General features: G+C 37.1%; 1 protein-coding gene across 1 annotated transcript in view; it reads left to right on the top strand.

Moving 5' to 3' along the window:
- ROBO1 (roundabout guidance receptor 1) overlaps positions 1-19,758 on the top strand; it is a gene marked incomplete at both ends in the record, with an annotated part of 515,624 nt that overhangs the window by 419,030 nt on the left and 76,836 nt on the right. Inside the window, 3 exons of the mRNA XM_080612700.1 lie at positions 13,818-13,938; positions 17,634-17,772; positions 18,991-19,118. Coding sequence (XP_080468826.1) covers positions 13,818-13,938; positions 17,634-17,772; positions 18,991-19,118 — 388 coding nt within the window. The remainder of the gene's footprint in view (positions 1-13,817; positions 13,939-17,633; positions 17,773-18,990; positions 19,119-19,758) is intronic.

The following is a 19,758-nucleotide window of genomic DNA, read 5'->3' as shown; positions in this document are numbered from 1 at the left end:
AAAACAGTGGAGCAATATTCTCACTTATGTACTTAGGCCATGCTCCACTCTAGGTGTTCGTGATTGTGAAATACTTGCAGAATCTAGCCCAGCTATAAATATTTTGAGATCTTTTTTTTCTATTTTAAAGAAAACATCTCTTTACCTTTCAAGTTACATGGTAAAGTGTCAGAGTGGTTCTGAAAATAACGTCCTTTGTATTCAAGGACCTCAAAGGTTTATAATAAACTAGGGATGGTTTTAGAGTTGGTATTTTGCATGATTATAGCTCCTTGAAAATTTGCATTCATACTTACTATTAGTATGTTTCATAAAAATCCACTTTGCACACATCTTGAACTCTCAGTATGAAATTATGGCATTTCTGAAATCAGTGTCAATATTACCATTGTCTTCACTGAGACTAGTATTTCACCCTTTCCAAAACATAGTATAATTTATAGTAAGAGATAAGCCTCTTTTTGAAGTGCTAAATGAATTGATGTTCTTCACCTTTTTGTCGCAGTTGTTGTTACTGCTTCACTTCTTGGCTTGTTTGTCTTTAAGTTACTTTTCCTTTTGCCATCTGGAGTTTTATGGACGTACTCCATATTCATTCCTATTTTTGTCCTAACAAGACTTTCTGCAAAGAAAATTTCTGTGTTTTATGTCTTGCTGGTATCTTTTGTGCTCGTCATTCTTAAATATTGGGAATTACCCAAGTGGAGGTGACTTGGCTAGAGTGTTACTCTACTTTTGTCGTCCAAAATCAAAGGCTTTGGTGGCATATGAGGTCATCTGTTCATGAAGTTATCAAAAGTCAGTAATTGTAATGGGTTTCTCAGTAGGAGAAACCTTAATTTTAATAATGTGGCCATTTTAAGTTGGAAAATTAAGAGTAGCTGGAGCAGCCAGAGTAAATAAACCTGTGATCTTGCTTTCCTAATTATTTCCGATTAAAAAATAGAGGGTAAGCTTTGAAAATGCTTACTTTTAGGGTTTCAACTGGCGATGAACTTTTCTCCCCATGTTAGCCATATTAACAAAGGCCATTTCTTCTACTGCTGTGAATATAAAGTTCAAGAAAAAGGCAGTTCTTCATCTTTCTAACATACACTTTTCTTAGACTGAAGTGTCAGTTTTACTGTGCTGCCCTGTCTGTGAGTCTCAAATTCACCTTGAAGGTGAAATGAAAGCGTCCCCAGGGATGCCAGTTGAACCTTTGACCCTTCTGTTCTGACTATCACCAAGGTTAACACATCATTACAGCTTGTGATGTTCAGGACACCTGTTCTTTTGGAGCCTTTATCAACCTACACGTTTCAGACAACTTAAACAGAAGCCTCAGACTGATTGCTTTTTCATAGGAGTAGGTTTTGACAACTTTTGATAACGAGTTATATTTCTTCCTAATTTAATGTTGAAATAGATGTGACATTTTAAAGCTTATAGCTGTTATCTCTGCTTTTCCTGAGGTATTAAAATAACAGATATAGGGGCATAAGCAAAAATAAAAATATGAGGAAGCATTTTCTTTTTACATTTGAAAATGAGCAGATTCATTGCCTTTGTGGGATAAGTTCTAGTCACTGACAGGTTAAGGACACTTTGTTTATTTGGGATTGTCTTACCAAGGTACCATGGTGGATAATTAGGCGGTTATAATTAGAATAGGGTTTGGTTTGCTAACCAACAAAATTATATTTGCAAATACTGTCTTGTCTGTGGGATTGATATCTAGCCAAGGGAGCTCTTTTGTAGGGAAGTCTGTTGACACACATTTTCCAAGTATGTATTAAAATACTGTTTTAATGCACTGTACCCTATAAGTGTACTTTCAGCAGAATTCGTATTTTTCCTCTGATTGTCCTCTGATAGAACACACAGACCATTTGATTGACCAGATCTATTTCTGGATACTGAATGGGCACTGAGGGTTGTGTTCATGAAATAATGAGAGAAATAGATACCAAAGTCGGGGTTATTCTCTCTCTGCATTGTTTCGAACGACTTCTACATATTCTCATCAGAGAATTGACACTAGCTAATGTTGAAAAGTTTTACAAGGTAAAGATGACCTATTTATTCAGGTGCAGTGGAGAATGCCAGTGCAATTTTTGTTCCTGCTAATGGAGGAGATTGCTTTCAATCCCAAGCGGTTCACAGTCTAATAGATTTTACCTGTGTTTCCTTTGCTCCATATTTTCTACAAAATGCAGTCTTCAAAATAGGTCTACGGGCATTACAGCTAGGTACCTGTCTGCAGCATTCAGCCTATAAGCAGTTATTCTATGTTCGCTTCACATTCAGCTGAGAGTTGAGATGTTAAAAGGATAGATAGTGTTACATCCTTTTCTGTCCTCTCTATAAACACTTTGGATCTTTTGGGTAACAAGCATTTGAAACAGTAGTTGACAATGCCACAAAAGAGGATTCTGAAAAGAAAGAGTATTGTTTATTTAACCACATGATCATAGAGAAAAAGAAACAACACATAAACAACACACAGAGAAAAAGAAACAAACCGCTCTAATAATCTATGTGCCTAGCTGACTAATTTAGCACCTAAAATCTCTTTCCAAAGGAATCCCATATGAATAGCTTCTTCAGTATCCCCATTTAATGAGCTTCTGATCTTCCACCCGTCAAGGAAGTGTGTGTCTCATTAAATCCCTCTTCCTCCTTTGTTTTTTGACTCCTCTTATGTCTAGGAACAGAGTTGCTGCTTTGGATTACGAGTATGTCAGGCTCAACAGAGGCCCAGTCCTCCACTTCAGGGAGAATTTATCCTAAGCGTTTGTTGAAAAGTTACCATTAGGATCATAGCTCATACCATTGTGGTATATTTCCAGGCAATCCTGCTATGAAATTAGCTTACTATGTAAGCAGAATGAGCCTAGATTAAAATCTAACACATTATTAAAAGCAACTCTGAATACCACTAATACGATATTTTAGTATTCAATGCATAGAATGGTCTACACATCAGGTTGTCCTTTGCATGGGTGTTTGAAAGTGTCAGTAATATCTATAGAACCACATTTATGCTTTAGTTCTCACAGGTCTTGAACAAAAGTTGGAATCTAATAGGATTATCCAGAAATCTAAGAATACTTAAACATTTTTCTAAAATACAGTAGAAATACTCATATTCTACCAGAAGTTTCTTGCCAGACTTTAGGTCTGGGGAAAATACAGCATTGCAATCCACTGAAAGTGGGTCTTATCAAAGGACAAAACTCTTAATTCTATGTCAGACTTTTGTCAAATGCGTAGTAACACATGGAACTATTTGAAAGGTGAAGAGAATCATCAGAACGCTTTTTCCATGTCAACTGTTCTCTAAAATTATGACTTTTCTGTCTGCCTTAGAAAAAGTCTATCAAGTATCTGAATAGTACAATACAAAGTACAATGCATAGCTAATGAAGTCTGAGTTCAGATGACTATTTTGGTTTTATGCTTATCATACTTGATGGTTTCTATAACTTTTTCCTTTAATTTCTGAGTATACAGAGTTTGGAAACCACATTACAATTCATTAAAAATTAATTTGCATGGGTATCAAGTATCATTTCTTTATCTTTCCTGGGCATAAATAAGCAAAACCAGTGGATCTGTGTTGAAACAAACATGTCCTCTAAGATAAATGAGGGTGAACTTTACTGTTAACAAGATTTTCTGTAAGGTTATACCTTGGTGCAGACATCTGGGTACTGATGTGACCTACTGAAACGTGTTTACATATTAGTGGTTAAACCTGTTAATGTTTGTGTTGGAAATGGAGGCAAGGAAGCTAAGGGATCTTGATAAGGGATATTGATAAGGTCTTCTGTTTGCATAGATACTGTCAAGACAGTCCTTTAAATATTGTCTTCCATGCCAGTTCACATAAATCATCATCCCCCAGCATTCTTTACCATGTATTTTTGCATCATTTTCCTTACCTATCCTTGAGGTGCATCAGCAAAGGAAAAGTAATTGCAGTAATAGCAGCAACACAGAGAAATTCCAGTCATAAATATGCCTAGAAATATTTTTATGTCTTTGGAGTCACAGAGTCTCAGGAGTTACAAGCTCAGACCTTGGTGAGGCTCCAGCTGAGGGCAGCTCTTACTCATCCGCTTTGTAAATGGTCTGTGACTGATCAGCATGGCACTTGGTGTATTGCATGCCATGGGCTACAGGCAGCACTTTTTGGTGATCTCCATTCAGGACCATATTTTGGTCTGCTTGGACATGTCAATAAGTTCATCTGATAGTTAGAGATGGTGACTGCTCCTTACTTTACCCAGTGGCCAAGGACTCCTCACCTTTACCATATGCTTTAGAAAAATATGGCCAGAATATTGGGTACATGAGTCTTTTAAATGCAGAAGTATAAGATGCAGGGTTCTGTTTGTCTTTTTGTTTTTGTTTCTGTTTTTTGTTTGTAGCTGACAGAGAAACAGTAATGTCTTTAAATCTTATTTACTTCAGACTGAACAGTTGGGTTTGTATCTGTTTTGGAAGCATAGTGGCCGTTTCTGTGTTTTTAGCAAAGTTTGCTATGGGAATACAACTGCAGTTTTTAACTTCCTCTGACTGTCATAAAAAAAAGGTAATTTGTACCAGAGGAACTGAAATCTGATCAGGTAACACTTTCCATTTTGTGTAACAATCGCTTCCTAATCATGAAGTGTTTTTATACTGCTTACATGAAAGACGTCAAAACTTCTTATTTATGTTAGCATAGAACCAGCTTAAAAAAAAAGGCATGCACACAGCCACAAGAAAAACTGGGGAAATCAAAGTGCTGAGTAGTTTCAATTTCTCTGCCATTTTTACAAGACCATTCCACCAGCACCAAACTGCCACAAACAGGACGCATTGATTTCCATACAGAACTTGGCCAGCTAGATCAAAGTTTATTTTGCATTATAAATACAAATGGAAAAAGTCGACCAGCTGATAACTTCAGTGTCCAGAGCAGTTTCTCCCTCCTTACAGCCCCCCTTTTTTTTTTACTCCACCTTTTCCATTGGTGCAGTTTACAATAGCCTTTGAACAACAACAGAAGCCATGTCAGGAGTTTAAACCCACTGTGGCCTCTGACAGGAATAGCAAGAAACTGCTGCAAAGGAAGCAATTATCCCAACAGGGCTCCAGAGCCCCCCTAAATAGCTCAGGCAGCCACCAACTGAGAGCAGAGGAGGCAAGAAGAGAGGCATAATTCTGCAGACTTCAGTCTCTTCATTCTCCTTGGCTATTCAAACGGTAACCACTTCCATTGACACTGAGCAATAAGCCCTTCGCTAATCCAAAGGCAAGGGCTGAGTGGGAAGAGCAGAACTGGTAGGCAGCCTGCTCCTGCTGACACTGGAGCTGTATTTCTCAGTGACAAGCCTCACAGTAGCTCACAAACAACTCCTGGAGGGTATCATACTTAAAAGATGGTGACTCGAAATGTGTGAGCATCAGAGAGCAATGATCCCAATACATACAGAGAATGGGAACAGTGTATGCCTTGTTCTGCTTAATTGCAATCTGTGATGGCTTATTTTAAGAGTAACAGGAACCCCAAGTAGGTCCTGGCTTTGCTGTCCATTGCTAAAGATCATTTTGTATCATACAGTCTTCTGTGGCAACAGAAAATTGAACATTTGAGACCGGATTGAGATATGCAGGTCACTAGCTGCCTGTTGAGATTGCCTGGAGGGTCTAAAGTAGACTGCGAGAATGATGCTCGGCTTCTGTGTGAATTGGGGGAATTTGATCTTTACTTGCATATACGTTCTCCTCCTTATTCTTTGTAAGTTTTAATTTTAGCATCTTGCAAGCAGGGACTTCTCCGCAGCTATAATGTCTAGCCCAGTTGCTTTTGAGTGTTCCTTGTTGCCTTCGCGAAGGCAACAGTTCCTTCAATAAAATCGGAAGTTAGAGTCAGATTTGCTTGTGGTTGCCTGTGACTGCAGTTTTTTTACCTCAGTCCTGTAGCACAAAGTTTGTGTGAAGACCACAAAAAATACAAGGAAATCTGTGATTTATGATTTGCATGTGCTGCAATCACAAGAGCTGCAGTGATCGCTGGTAGAAGAGTGAAATGTGGCAGATTAATATATGACTTTTGCATTTAGCTGTCATGAAAAACGAACAATGTGGTGCATGTGTTTCTCCTTTTGACAGTGTTACACAAATTATGTGAAAGGTTTAATGTTTTCACAACTTTGTATGTCCAGAATAAACTAAGTATAAAAATTAGAGTTCTACTAAGCTTAGGTGCAGTCAGCGATAAATGCAGTAGAAACTTAACCAAGGTTTATATGCCTTTTTTGAAGCATGGTCTCATTTCCATGACATGTCTTCTTGGTCTAAAGTCAGAGAATCAGTAGGTTTTTAGTTATGTTAGAAAACACTTTATATTTTCTGCAGGTTACATTTTTCAAAGTATTTGTAGTGTTTAGTTGGTAGGGCCAATACTTTGGAACTAAACTTGATTGTAAAGTTTCCAAAGAAAAAGTTTCAAATGAAAAGTCAAATTTGCCTCAAAATAGCAACTTGGGGATGTATAAAAGAATCTACTGCCTTTTCGCCACCTATGACTAGTTTTATTTGCTTAGTTTGGTTCTCAGTTTGTACTCTATGCCATAAAGTGCTCAGGTTTATCCTCAGAGGGAGATGGAAATTCCTTCTTCCTTTGGGAAGCTGCTGAGGGAGCTCCAAGGAGGAGAGCTTTCACAGGCAGTTGAGTGCAGGAAGTGCAATGATCACGGGAAGGATCTGGGAGCATCTCCTTCAGTGAGGAGCCGGCAGTGGATGGCCAGTCTCAGAGGAGATGTGCCTTTTTGAGGCAAGTGGGAATCTGCTGCATCTCAGAAGGTCACGGAATTCCTGAAGCCAAAGCTGAAAATAATGCCTGGCTGCACAGACCCATGCAAAAGGACAAAGAAAAGTTAATATTTCTATTCTCTCTTCTCAGACTGTGATGATTTTGTTGTTGTTGTTGTCTCACAGTGCTACTTTTAGGTCTAGGAGAACCTTGGTTTTGCATTAGTTAAAGGCCTTTCAATTTCTTATGGGAGCTCATTGTAGAAGAAGACCTATGAACATCTGCTTCATAGCTCTTGATTACTTGACTCCTGTCAGAACAGTTCCATTTAGAAAACCCTCTATAAACACCTTGAAAAATGCTGTATTTTGATATGATGACTGTGAAAGATCGGCACTCTTTTGTCAGATTACAAATGAAGTTTTATCTACTCGTGCTTCTAAGCTTTGAAGTTGAAAGCTAGGACTCTGCTATTGGAGGTTTGTGCTCTGCACAGCTCCTCTTTCCTTAGGAAAAAGTAGGAACTCCCCTATTGACAAAATACACCCCATGATATCAAGTAGTCTTAAATGCATGTCGTTGTCCTGCCAAGGTTAACTCCAGGCTTAGAAAAGACAATACCTACAATGACAGTTAGGAACCGACATCCCCTTGAAATCAGCAGCAGAGTCCACATCCCTCTGAAATGGCATGATGGTGGTACTCCTCTCCCAGTGCTGTCTGCATGGTTTAGGCATACTCTGCATGCTGCAGAGTCTGGTCTGGTTGTGTCATTGGGTCTCTGCGGTCCCTGGAGAGCCAGTCTGAAGCATCCTTTGGCTTCCTTCTTGGGAACATTTTGACACAGCCCCACAAAGTGGCCTTGCGTCTGTCCATTGCAGTGTAGGCACTCTCAGTGGGAATAGGCTGCTAAATTCCTTTGTAGAGTTGGGCTATGTTGTTTCTTTTATGGTGAGCAGGTAGGAGTTTTTTATATGCTTTAAAATTTGTGGTTTGTTAGGATTATTTTCCATATTGCATTTGTGATACTTCAGGTAACAATTAAAACCTGAGAGATTTTGTGTGGCAGATTAACCCCACTTGGTCTGGGATTTTATGCTTGGAGCTGTGTAAATAACAGTGTTGCTGGTGCTTTAAAAATTCCTGTGTAACAGATACTTCAAATCTTGACTTACTCAAGGGGAGAGAAATGAAGACATACCAGACACTGAGTTCAGTTCAAGTTCACTCTTATTTCTGATTTTGATCATTGATTGCAGTGAAAGCTGCAATCCAGAGGAAATTCATGCATGGGGTTAAATTTACCATTTCACAGAAATATCATAGTTATCATTACAAACATGTCATTCCATTTTGGGCTCAATTGGGTTTCTTTTGGTGTTGCAGAAAGATTGGTTTGGGGTTTTTTTCGAGAACCTAGTAGGGCAGATTTAAGGCCATGAATGGAGTCATAACATGCTTTTGTTGTAGGAGGATTTTAATCTTGGTTTATTATAAGAAAGGAAGTATTGCATAGTAAATGTTTTGTGCTGTAGCTGTGAAAACGTTTCAGGAAAGTATTATGCTGGTTCAAATATTTTCATATAAACATAGCTGTCTGTACAGAAATTAGTTCTGATTAATGTGAGCCAATACAGCCTATTTTGAATTAAATCTTCCTCTGTGATTAACAAAAGCCCAATGTTTGTAGAAAGTAAGTTTAGGATTCTTGCAGTTTGAAACTTCTGAGAATTATATATGCTGAGGTATGGATTTTTCTTTTCTGAAGTTGATTTATGACTTTCTGCATATATCTTGGCTGTTTCCATGATCTTTTTAGTTGGGTGAAGTATCAAATACATGGTAATGCTGATATTTGGTGTCTTGCAATAATGCCAAGGGCTGAATAACCCTCAACTGCCTCTGAAGTCACTCAGTGATCCAGGACACAGATAACCCTTGAGCCTTTGTAGATATCCATCTTCTTGTAGATACAGCCATTAATAATGAGGCCATAAAAGAAGGGAAGGCAGTCTCATGAACGGACTTGAATGCGATTCTGACTCTGATGTATCCTGGCCATATTGGCAGGGGTGTCAGAAGCAGCAGCTTGAATCTGTTGTCATTTTATCTGCCGTAAATGCTCTTTCCTTTTAAGTAAAGCTATCGTCCCATGCATTTTGCACCATCCTTTGTAGATTCTACCTTCAGGCCTCTCATCATTGCAAGACTGTTTTGTTGGTCTGTATGGTAGGGGGTAACAATTGACTTGCACTTTGTCATGACAGATTTACAGTGCAAGAAGACCACTTGAAAGTGTGTTTTAAGCTACTTTCAAATAGAATTTTTGCATGTTTGATCTGGAGGAGGCAGCAAGTACCTTCCTGGGGTCCCAGAGAATGGAACCGAAAGCAGGACAGACTCCCCTGTCTGAACTTTGAAGCTGAACAAGAGCAAACTTTAATCATTGTTGAAAACCTATTCCAAACACATTTTGATCTCTGGTGTCTGATATTTAAACACTGCAATAATAGGTAGGGAAGAATACCTGGAATTCACAAGACTTGGAACAAGATATTTTTTAATATAAATTTGAGATAGGTATTCATTTATACTCTTTTTACGCAATTTTGTTAAAGCTGCAAGGTTTCCCTCTATTGCTGATGTTCCAGTCATCAACATGTTCCAGTCTGGGCTGCAATAATGAGTCGTAATATGAATATACTAACCAGTTTTAGGGTGCTGGACTGTGTAGAGGAAACTGAGCAAAAACTATGTTTTCTAACTAAGGAATAAAAGCTCCTTTTTACTTGTATCAGCCACTGATGACACTGTTAATTGCAATTGCCTGTACTCACCTGGTTCATTACCTGGTTTATTGTCATTATATTTAAATGGTACACTTTTAAAGCAAAGACTATGTCTGACAGGTCAATATCACATGCCTGTCACATTTCATTTAAACAAAATGGGGTATATGTATGCTATACTATAGAAGACTGAAATACGGGAAATGTGTAATCTCACATAAGCAGAAACCCTGGCTATCCAAACAGAGGTCACTATTTCACTCTGCAGTCTGAAGTTAATTTTCTTACAGATTTAAGTTTAGGTTAGAATTATTTTTCAACAGATTCCATTTATTAAATAGAATGTCAAAAAATGAAAAAAAAATGCCCGTCAGTTTTTGTATTTGAACTTCCCAAGAATTTCTCTCATGGCTTCATTCTTTCTCATATTTCATAGCTCATTTCTATGAAAACTAAATGAATCACCCGCATATATAAAAATATTTCTTAACAGAGACAGATGGGTATGGATTTATACATACAGAAATTTGCACACACAGCACGCATAGGTATATAAAATATGGTCTTAGAATAAGTGTATATGTGTGTGTGTACTGAGTATAGCTTGGTGGTATGTTGTAGAACCCTTGGGTAAGTTTTTATGGATTTGATTTATTGGCTGACCTAGTTGATTCATTATTTGTATATGATTTTTTTGCTGCTGGGTGGCCATAATTTAAATTCTGGACCTAGTTAACTCTGTGGGTGCCTCGAGTTTTCTGTGTGAACATCTCCAACCATTGTTTAAAGAAATAAATGAAGTGGACTTGCTTGAATGAACAATTTACTCATAAGGAGCAAAATGTGGTCAGGCAGGCAGGTCATAGAAAATAGCTTTCAGTACGTCTTTGTAAGTCACCGTGCTATCATATATTCTCTTAACGTTCATACAACAATCCATACATGTTACAGGCAACTGAAGATCATCTGCGACCCGCTGATCACAGTCTTCTCATCAGTATTCAGTGCTGTTCTTGTGTTCTCTACTTGCAAAGCCCTGATAAATTTGCTGGAAGGCGCAGAACAGAACAAAATCCTGAAGAGGTGTGAGAAGTCAGAAAGTGCCTTGGCATCATTTCTGTATAAATGAAACATAACACTTACTTCCAGCATTTCAAAATTGGACTTAAAGCCTTGGCAGTTAGCAGAGCAATTATTTTCCCATGATACGCAGTCTCTACCAAAGTAGTGTAATAAAACTGTTTGTGGTATCTTTTTTTTACTAGGAAGAAAGGATTTCTCTTTGTATTCAGTATGGTAACAACTCTTCTGGAGGTTTAAGATGAAATGTTACACTGCTTGTCTCTAATTCAAACCATTATATCATTTACTACTGTAAAGTCCAGCTGGTACATTCTGAGGTAGGGGTACAAATACCAAAAGAGCTAAAGCATTCAGTTAAAATGCCTCTATGAACTAAGTATTGAATGTCTACACTTTATAAATAGCTCTAATTTGCAAGATTTCAGATACTGCCCCCAAAGGTGATTTGGCTCTTTACTGCTCTAAATACTGGGTATGAACTTACAGTACTGGACGTAGTAGATATGAAGTTAGGAAGACAAAGAAATGTAGCAGTGGTTCTGTATGTATTCCTACAAAAATTCATGTGCATGTATTTTATTGTGTACTTTGTTACTTAAACCTATTGGCTTACAGTCCACAAGTATTTGAAGGATTTCCTAGTGAGAGAAAAAGTAGCAAATGCTGCACATAGGGAACATAAATTTATCATAGCTACACATTTCATTTGCAGTGATTTATTAGTAAATAGAAGGGCTTGATGAATCTTACTGAGTTCATGGGTATCTTATTGTTAAAATTCAATGGAAAACCTGGGTAGTGACACAGCAGTGGAAGTACGCTTTCTTCTAGCCATCTGTGAATGCTCTAGTTGCAGACATACGTAATTCCACATGCACTTGAGGTACGTTTTATTGTAACTGTGTAATTAATCACAGTTTAATGTGATTAATAGCCGTCATTGTAGCTGAAGTTCTAAACCCTTCTTCTGTTTTAAGGAACAAACAAACAAAAGATCAACAAAGGAAAAAACCTAGGAAAAATTAACCAAATACTTTCAGAATTCCATCTTGGAAGCACAGCTTCCTTCAGTAGGCATATTATATCTTTGGCAGTCTACCTCAACATCCGTGAGGGAATGTCTCCTCTGCTTCGCCTTCCTTATCTAAATCTCAAATACCTTGGGAGAAAAGCAGTTTTCAGTGATTTTTTCAGCTGTTCAAATGTTTCTGTTTTAATGCTTCTACATCTATGCTTTGAAGAGAGTCTTGTCTTGATTCCTAGAAGAAAATCCTAGGATAGTTCTTGCTGGAGGTTACAGTTTGTGCAAAATATACAGGTGTGTCATATTGTAATGGGTTTCGATGGAGTTTTCTGAAGTGTAAAATCACTGAGGAGCACAAATGCATACTAAACATCAGTAGGACTTACGCTCTTAAGAGATGTATGAAAATCATTGCTTTCAGTTTACATAGGTTTGAAATCAGCAGCTGAGTTGGTAAATTCTTGTGATATATACGTTTCTTTGCTAAATCCAGCGCATTCAATATTGATATACATGAAAAGTATGTATTTCTTCCTATGTATCTGATTATACAAATACCCTAAAATGCATGTGGAAATCTTCCTACAATTGGTTTGTTTTTTTTAAAAGCCTTTGCATAGATTAACTGAAAATAAATAGCTTTCTGTGATACAAGGAGATGTAAAACAGGACTAAGTATAGAGAGACTTATATTTTACATTCTCTTCTCATGCTTACCATGAGTTCAGGGGGTAAACAATCTAAAAATGCACACAGATTCTTGAAGAAATTTGTATTTGCAGGTCACCTTTATCTTTTCATTCTTCATGCCTCAAATCCCCATTGAAATTTTAACATTACTAGATTTCTGTATGATAAAGGACACATCTTTCCTGTTCTCAAACAATGAATGCCAAAGGAAACAGAATGAAATCTGTATGCAACGCTATCTTTGTTACATTATCTCAGTAACTGACTGTCATCTCTGTGTCTGTACATCCTACAATGATAATAAGAGCCCAATGCTGCTCAAGATGTCAAATTTTCAGGGATAGATTTCTAGCTGCAGGCAGCTGAAGCAAAATACTTCATATTGAGAACACTCCTTGGCACTGACCATATTAGACCCTTTTCTGTAGCTTCATATGTGGCTGTATTTATTGTGTGCTTCCACCCATTCCTTGAACTGTGGTGGTTTTCATATGTGATTGGACCCATAAGCATATGTTCACTTAAAAATATAATTAATGTAGTTAAGTAACATTTTTGTGTATTAAGCATGGTTTGTATTCAAGTTGCCTACACAAATTTTGCTGCGGTTTGGTGAACTTTAAAACTTGTTCAACCATTTTGTCGATCAAATGGGAGAATAAATACTTTTCAAAGGAGAACAGCAATTTCCATATGCATTTAATATATATTTTGATATAATAAGATTTGAAATCACAAAAGGGAAGGATGCTTTCTAATTCTTGCATTGTTGGAATTCTATTATCTTTCAAGAACTGAATCCAGAATTAAAAGCAAAATGTTATTCATTTGCCACTAAGGATTTAATTGCTTCTGCCCAGCTGCTTATCAGCCTTTAAAATTCCTTAGTTATAGGTGAAGAGCTAAAGAATAAAAGATTTCCTTCACTTCCCTGAGAAAACCAAAGCAAACAGAAAACTCATGAATAATAAGGAGCATTACCAGCAGTAGGATAACGTACACATCTTTCTTGTCAAAAAAAAGTAGTCACAGCACTTGATGTGAAAATGGAATTGATGTCTAGTGCTAATTTTTACTCTCCACCTGATTTTATCAAACTGCAGTAGTACATAGAAAGGAACTGTAGACTTTCTGGCCAACAAGCATTAAACAGGCTGTTAAACAGTCAGTCTTATTTTATGCGGAGTGAAAAGTAGAGTAATAGGGGTCCAAATCTGAGAGATTTTAAAATACTGATGTAAAACTTAGAGGCAAGCTTTTTGCAAAGAGAAGGAAATCAGGTTAATAGGTTTTGGGAGGGGGATTCACTTTTTTTTGTATGATTTGGAAAGTCCCTGATAGCTGCTTCTGATTCATTGTTACAAAACCTCTTTCGAGTTAACAAATATTATTAGATCAATAGTTTATATTAAAGTATTTTTTTATTATCATTGATTTGTCCTAGATCAGAGGAGGAAAGCTTATGATCACATACACAAGAAAGAATGATGCTGGCAAATATGTTTGTGTTGGAACAAATATGGTTGGAGAACGTGAAAGTGAAGTTGCGGAGCTCACTGTTTTAGGTAAGAACTCCTTTAAGACTTTGTTGATAAAAATGCCCATCTTAGGGTTTTCCTGCTAAGCTTTTTGTTAATGATCATTCTCATCTATTTCCTTTTTAGTGTTTCTGTTACAAATGTTTTTGTCATGGTTGTGTTCTAGCAAATGATTGGCACTTAATGGTTTTGCAATCCACCTTGGACTGTTTTTGCTGTTGGAAGATACTTTCTTAGTACTGAAACTGAAAATAATCCCAGTGTCCACTATCTGGATCAATATTTTAAAATACTAGCAAAACAAAAATTAGCACCACTATGGAGGAGAGGCTTAATTTTTTTCCCCCTCTTAATGAAGAAAATCAGAATCATTTTAATTTCTGTCTTAAATGATTATCCTTTTGTTTATAGCTGTGTGTACTGGGTGTTGTGAAGATACAACAGGTCTACTTGTTCAAGTGATTCTAATGATAGTTTCTCTGAGTATCAGAAAATCTCTTTTCATTTAAGGTAACAGCTGAAAATGGCAGGGTTTGTTGTTATTGCAGAAAAGAAGCTGTAACGCCAAGTGCAGTCTCAGAATTCTTTTAGCACGGGAGAATTGCCTCATGATGACTAGAGATGCAGCCTTCGTAGTTTTCAATATGTGTCCTGTGTTACTTTAAAGTAAGAGAGGCTTGAGATAACTCAATTATTTCTGTAGAAGTATTTTCTCTTCACAGGATGAGAATATCCAAGCCATGGTTCATAACATGCTGGTTTCCATCACAATGCTATTACAGTAATCCTGGCTCTTGCTTTTGTTTTTCATTCAGGTTTAATATCTGTCTTGTCAGTCTTTGGCACTTTCATCTGTCTTCATTACGTTTTACAGTTAGGACTCAGCCAGCTTAAAGTCCTGTTCAGAGTTTTGTTTGAAGTATGGGTTTTCCATAATAAAACAAGATTGTTTGCCATCTTCAAGTTGTTGAAACTGAATATTCAGCAAGATAGTGTAGATGAAGTTAAGGAAGACTTCCTATGATCCACTCTACTGGGTTTTGGTGGGGGGTTTGTTTATTTTGTTCAGGGTTTTTTTGTTTGTCTGATGGGTGGTGGTTGGTTTTCTTAATATACAGACACCTTTGAAGCACTTTGGGAGGAAGTTTGTTGTCAAACAGACTTTTAGGACTTCCAAGCAAAATCTGGAATTGAAAGGAGATCATAGTTACATGAGTAAAGTCCTGGCACTGAGCTCCTAGTTAACAGTACCAGTTAGTTGCTCATCACTAGTCTAACCAGGGGATTATGGTATGGAGTGGTAGGTAATCCAGGCTGGAAATTATGACTCTTGCTGAACACCTGTAAGAGGGATGCAGTGCAAAGAGAGGTCTGTCTTTGCATTTTTCTTCATCTCATATGCTCTTCAGACATGGTTTTTATTTTCAGCCTGAGAGAATTAATGGGGTTTTCCTTCCAAACAGGACAGTAAAGCTTTGAGTGTCTTATCAGTCTATGTCTAGAAATCTTTAGTACACCTAATTCTTTCAGCTCTGGCCCTAGATATGTATGAAAGAGCATGAGAAACATGCTGATATTAAAATTTTTCAATATAAATCTTCTGTTTGTGGGGTTTTAGTTATTTAGAAGTTGAACTTTTACTTTAAATCTCTGCTTTAGATCAGAGGGAGTACTGCATGCCAGAAACTGTAATATTAGAAAGTTTCAAAGTGATCCTTGTTAAGCCTTCCTTGCATTTACCAAATAATCGTGTAACAAAGATAGATACTGATTTTCCTTATTCATATATGTGATTTGAATAAGGGTGTTATGAATGGGCAGACAAAAGATCTTGGACTGTTACTCTCCTTTAGAAAACTGATTTATTGAACAGCATGCCTCTTGTGGGTTTTGCTATTGTGCAGCAGTCTTGGCCTTACCCGATCAGTCCTTTTTCTCTTGCATAGTTAAGTTGAATGTATTTTCCCAAACTATTTTACTCTGAAGTTTAATCTGGAATGTTCTTTTCTTGCATTCAGATTACATTTTTACTGCATGTTCAAGAAAGCGAATGGGATGAGAGGAGCTACCTATATTTGTGGGGTTTTTATTCACAGCTACATTAATTTCTGTAGGTGTCTGTTTTATTTCTTCCTCCTTGTCTGTGAAACCAGGATAGAACTGACAGCTTAAAGATCAACATGCTAGTTCATCTAACACTATTTGGCTAGCATTGCAAGCAAAGGTAAGTTTTCTGCAACATGAGCATCCAACTGGTCTGGACATCCTCGAGAGTAAGGGAAGCTCTTTTATAGGTTTTTGTTCGGTTCACATTTCTACTTCTAGTCCTTTTTGAACCATTCACTGAAGTTTTGTGATGCTGAATCTCTGTTTCTTTATCTGCAAAGTCAAAATAATATTCAGAACCACCTTTTTCAAACACAAATGTGAGGCATTAAGAATATGGGATTGTCTCTATCCTTCTGTATGATGTTTTTTGTACTTCTGTGAGAAATCTGTGATGTATTTTTTGGTTTTCACACTTCCCTGATTGTGCCAATGGCTTTAGACTCTTCCAGTTCCAAGATGATATTTATATCTTCAATACATAGAAGTCAAAACATGCAACTACTTTCTCAACTCCCTCAGAGCTTTCACAGGTTTAGAGGCAGAAAAGGTCATCTGCCTTGGGTAAAGGAACATGCCAAGCACTCTCCTGTTAAACCTTCCCAGTTCTTTTATGGACATCCTGTTGTCATCTGGTGCTGCCTTTCTAGGTGCATAATCCTTCCTGGAGTGTTCCAGAAATTGTTAAACGCTTATCTTCCTTGTGCATGTGTAAACCTCACTGGACTCCAGCCTGCTGTGGAACTATGAAACTATGAAAAGCCCGGCACCATAAAGCTTTGAACCCTGTTACAGGTGGAAGAATGTATCTATCCCTTTCCTGAAATTTCCATCTAGTAGTGAGGTTCCCAGAATAGCACAGCCTGGACTGAGATACTGTTTTATTTCAGAAAGCCTGAGAAAAAGGATGCAGCAATTAATCTGACTCTGGTGAGCCAGGACTTGGGTCATCCATGTCCTACAGTGTAAGCCAGGGACAATACCAGTTTTTATGAATAAAAATTATAGAGAGGACATTGTGGGCTCTGTTGGTTTGTTTGATCTTATGTGTGCTAGTGAAAGAAAATGTTGTCTTTCTAATGTAGCATTGGAAATGATTGCATTGAACACTACCTGCTGCTGACACCTACAAGCATCCTTGCAGAGATACTGTGCTGGGCCTTACTTGCCTTCAAATTTAGAGGCACAATTGCGTCAAAACCTTCAGTAAGACATTTGGTTTGTGCCTTCGGTCTTTTAGAAGCAGTGCACCAGATGAGTGGTCATTGTATGGGTCCTTGCAACAGTTCTGCTTCTACCTGAGAGTCGATATGTATTTAAATTTTCTGTGTAGGTTGTTTTGCTTTAGCTGTATTAGTTGTGACAACGATACACAAGAGTGCACCTGGATCGTGAGCCACTGTTAAGAGCATCTTCCTCCTGTGCTGAGTTTCATAGTGCTGGCCATCTGCAGGGCCATGGATCTTCTGCCTGGCGCCGGGAGCAAAAAGAGCAGCGGCAGAGGCACCTCCATCAGATTCATCACACTGCTTCCCTTACTCTAACAGCCACAGTTCAGGGGAAATTGCAATACAGGCTCAACTGCTGGACTAATCTCTTCTTTCCTTTCCTTTTAGAGAGACCGTCTTTTGTGAAGAGACCAAGTAATTTGGCTGTAACTGTGGATGACAGTGCAGAGTTTAAGTGTGAGGCAAGAGGTGACCCAGTCCCTACAGTAAGATGGAGGAAAGATGACGGGGAATTACCAAAAGCAAGGTGCAGTACATGGAGTTACCCTTTTTTATGACGTCTAGCTTGGTATATAATGTAGCCATTCAACATGGACAGCTAGCATTCTTCTTGAATGGAGAAGGCCTGGCTTCATCTAGTAAGACATTTCTCATTACCATTGAGCTTTACTGAAGTTGCAGTTTAAACTGAAACTTAAGAATGGCTTGTTCTCAAGCTTTTGTTTTAACAACACTTAGATAAATATAGCAAAATATAATGGAGTTCAGTCTGTAGTATCTGATACAGATTGATTTGTCACCTGAAGAGTCTTTTGTAATTACTAAAAGTTTTGGAGAATACATAACAAATAGTGAATTAGATTGCAATGTCAGGACATACATAGTGGAATCATAACTGATATAAAGTGTGGTCTGGTCATATAGATAGCTGCCTTGATTTTACATGTTCTTGTTACTAAGTTTCCCCTGTCATTGCTCTAATTCAGGCCAAAATGTAAAAGACCTTATTAAAAGAAATACAGTCTATGATAGATAGATAGATAGATAGATAATTTATTTTGAATTCCCAGTTGTCAATTGAAAACCTGTTAAGGGAGGAGCTTGAAAGAAGAAATCCTGTAACAGTTGGCTCCGGTCATCCCATTCCCACTTCCTGTTAATCTAGTCTATGTCTTTAATAAAACTATAGAGGTTTTAGTATAAGAAACACATAAACACATTGACTGCATCACACAAAGAAGAGAAAAAAAGTGATGGAGAAGAAATGGTAAAAGGCTACATTGGTCTTTTCAAAAGAAATTGAATGAATTGGGGTTTATCTTGACTTTCAAGCAGTTCTGATCTTCTTGAGAACAATACTATCTTTTCAACCATATTAAAAAAATCCTTCATTCAGATGGAAAAACTGTAGGAAGAAAAATAACTGTTATTGCATTTACTTGTTCTAACAATTAAAAAGTCATGCATTACAGCTTTATGATTTTTTATAAATGAAATTGTACAGACATCCAAAAAACTGGCTCACATTGCAAAAGAAATTAGAGTAATGTTTTCAATTATTTATATTTTGCTTTTAAAATGTTATCTTTACATTATTAATTTATGAGGATTTATACATATTTTTATTTCTAAGGCAAATGTAAGAATTAAAATACGAGAGAAAATCCACCATATTTTTACCCTTTACAGAAATTGTAAAGTTCTGTTTTTCCTATTCACTGTTTATGACTATGTATATTTAAAGATATGAAATCCGTGATGATCATACCTTGAAAATCCGGAAAGTTATGGCAGGAGACATGGGCTCGTATACTTGTGTTGCAGAAAATATGGTTGGAAAAGCTGAAGCATCAGCAACTCTGACAGTTCAAGGTAAGAATGTTTCCTTGCATAGTACTCCAATATAGAATAAAGTTGACTTTTCTGCCTGGTAACTTTTATAGAATTGCTATATGCCACTAGCGAAGTCTGTACAAAACTATTAGAGTTATGACTTATGCAGAAACTCTATGCTGTGTGGTAAAAATATATGTGAAAATATGAATTTTGCTTGAGTTGTATACTTAAGAAATTGAATCCCTTCGTATATAAGATTTTTTGTAAGAAGTCTTTATAGAACAGGGATGGGGAACTGAACATGTTTTGAACTTCAGTGTGATCAGAATAGTATCAATTGCGATCTTTGGATCTAAAACCCAAATGGAAAGAAGAACACCAGCGTTAGCAAGCTACATTGTTTTAACTTGAAAAGGGAGAGTTATAAGTTCAAGTATCTGGCATTTTTTTTCAATTTAAAAAATTAAAAAAAGAGACAGTGAATAATAAATCTCTTTGTGTATCTTTTAATTCATTAACCCAAACCACTAGCATTCCTGTTGCTTTTTCGTTATAGAAGCATATCATAGCACTACTGTTTCTCTGTAAGATAAAAATTCAGTGGAACTTAGTGAACTAATCTGTATAAAAATCTTTCATTGCCTTTATATACACCATCCAGATGTTCACTATTCAG

This window comes from Psittacula echo (assembly GCF_963264785.1).
Source record: "Psittacula echo genome assembly, chromosome: 3".
Classification (NCBI taxonomy): domain Eukaryota; kingdom Metazoa; phylum Chordata; class Aves; order Psittaciformes; family Psittacidae; genus Psittacula; species Psittacula echo.
This window is presented reverse-complemented; position numbering and strand designations above follow the sequence as displayed.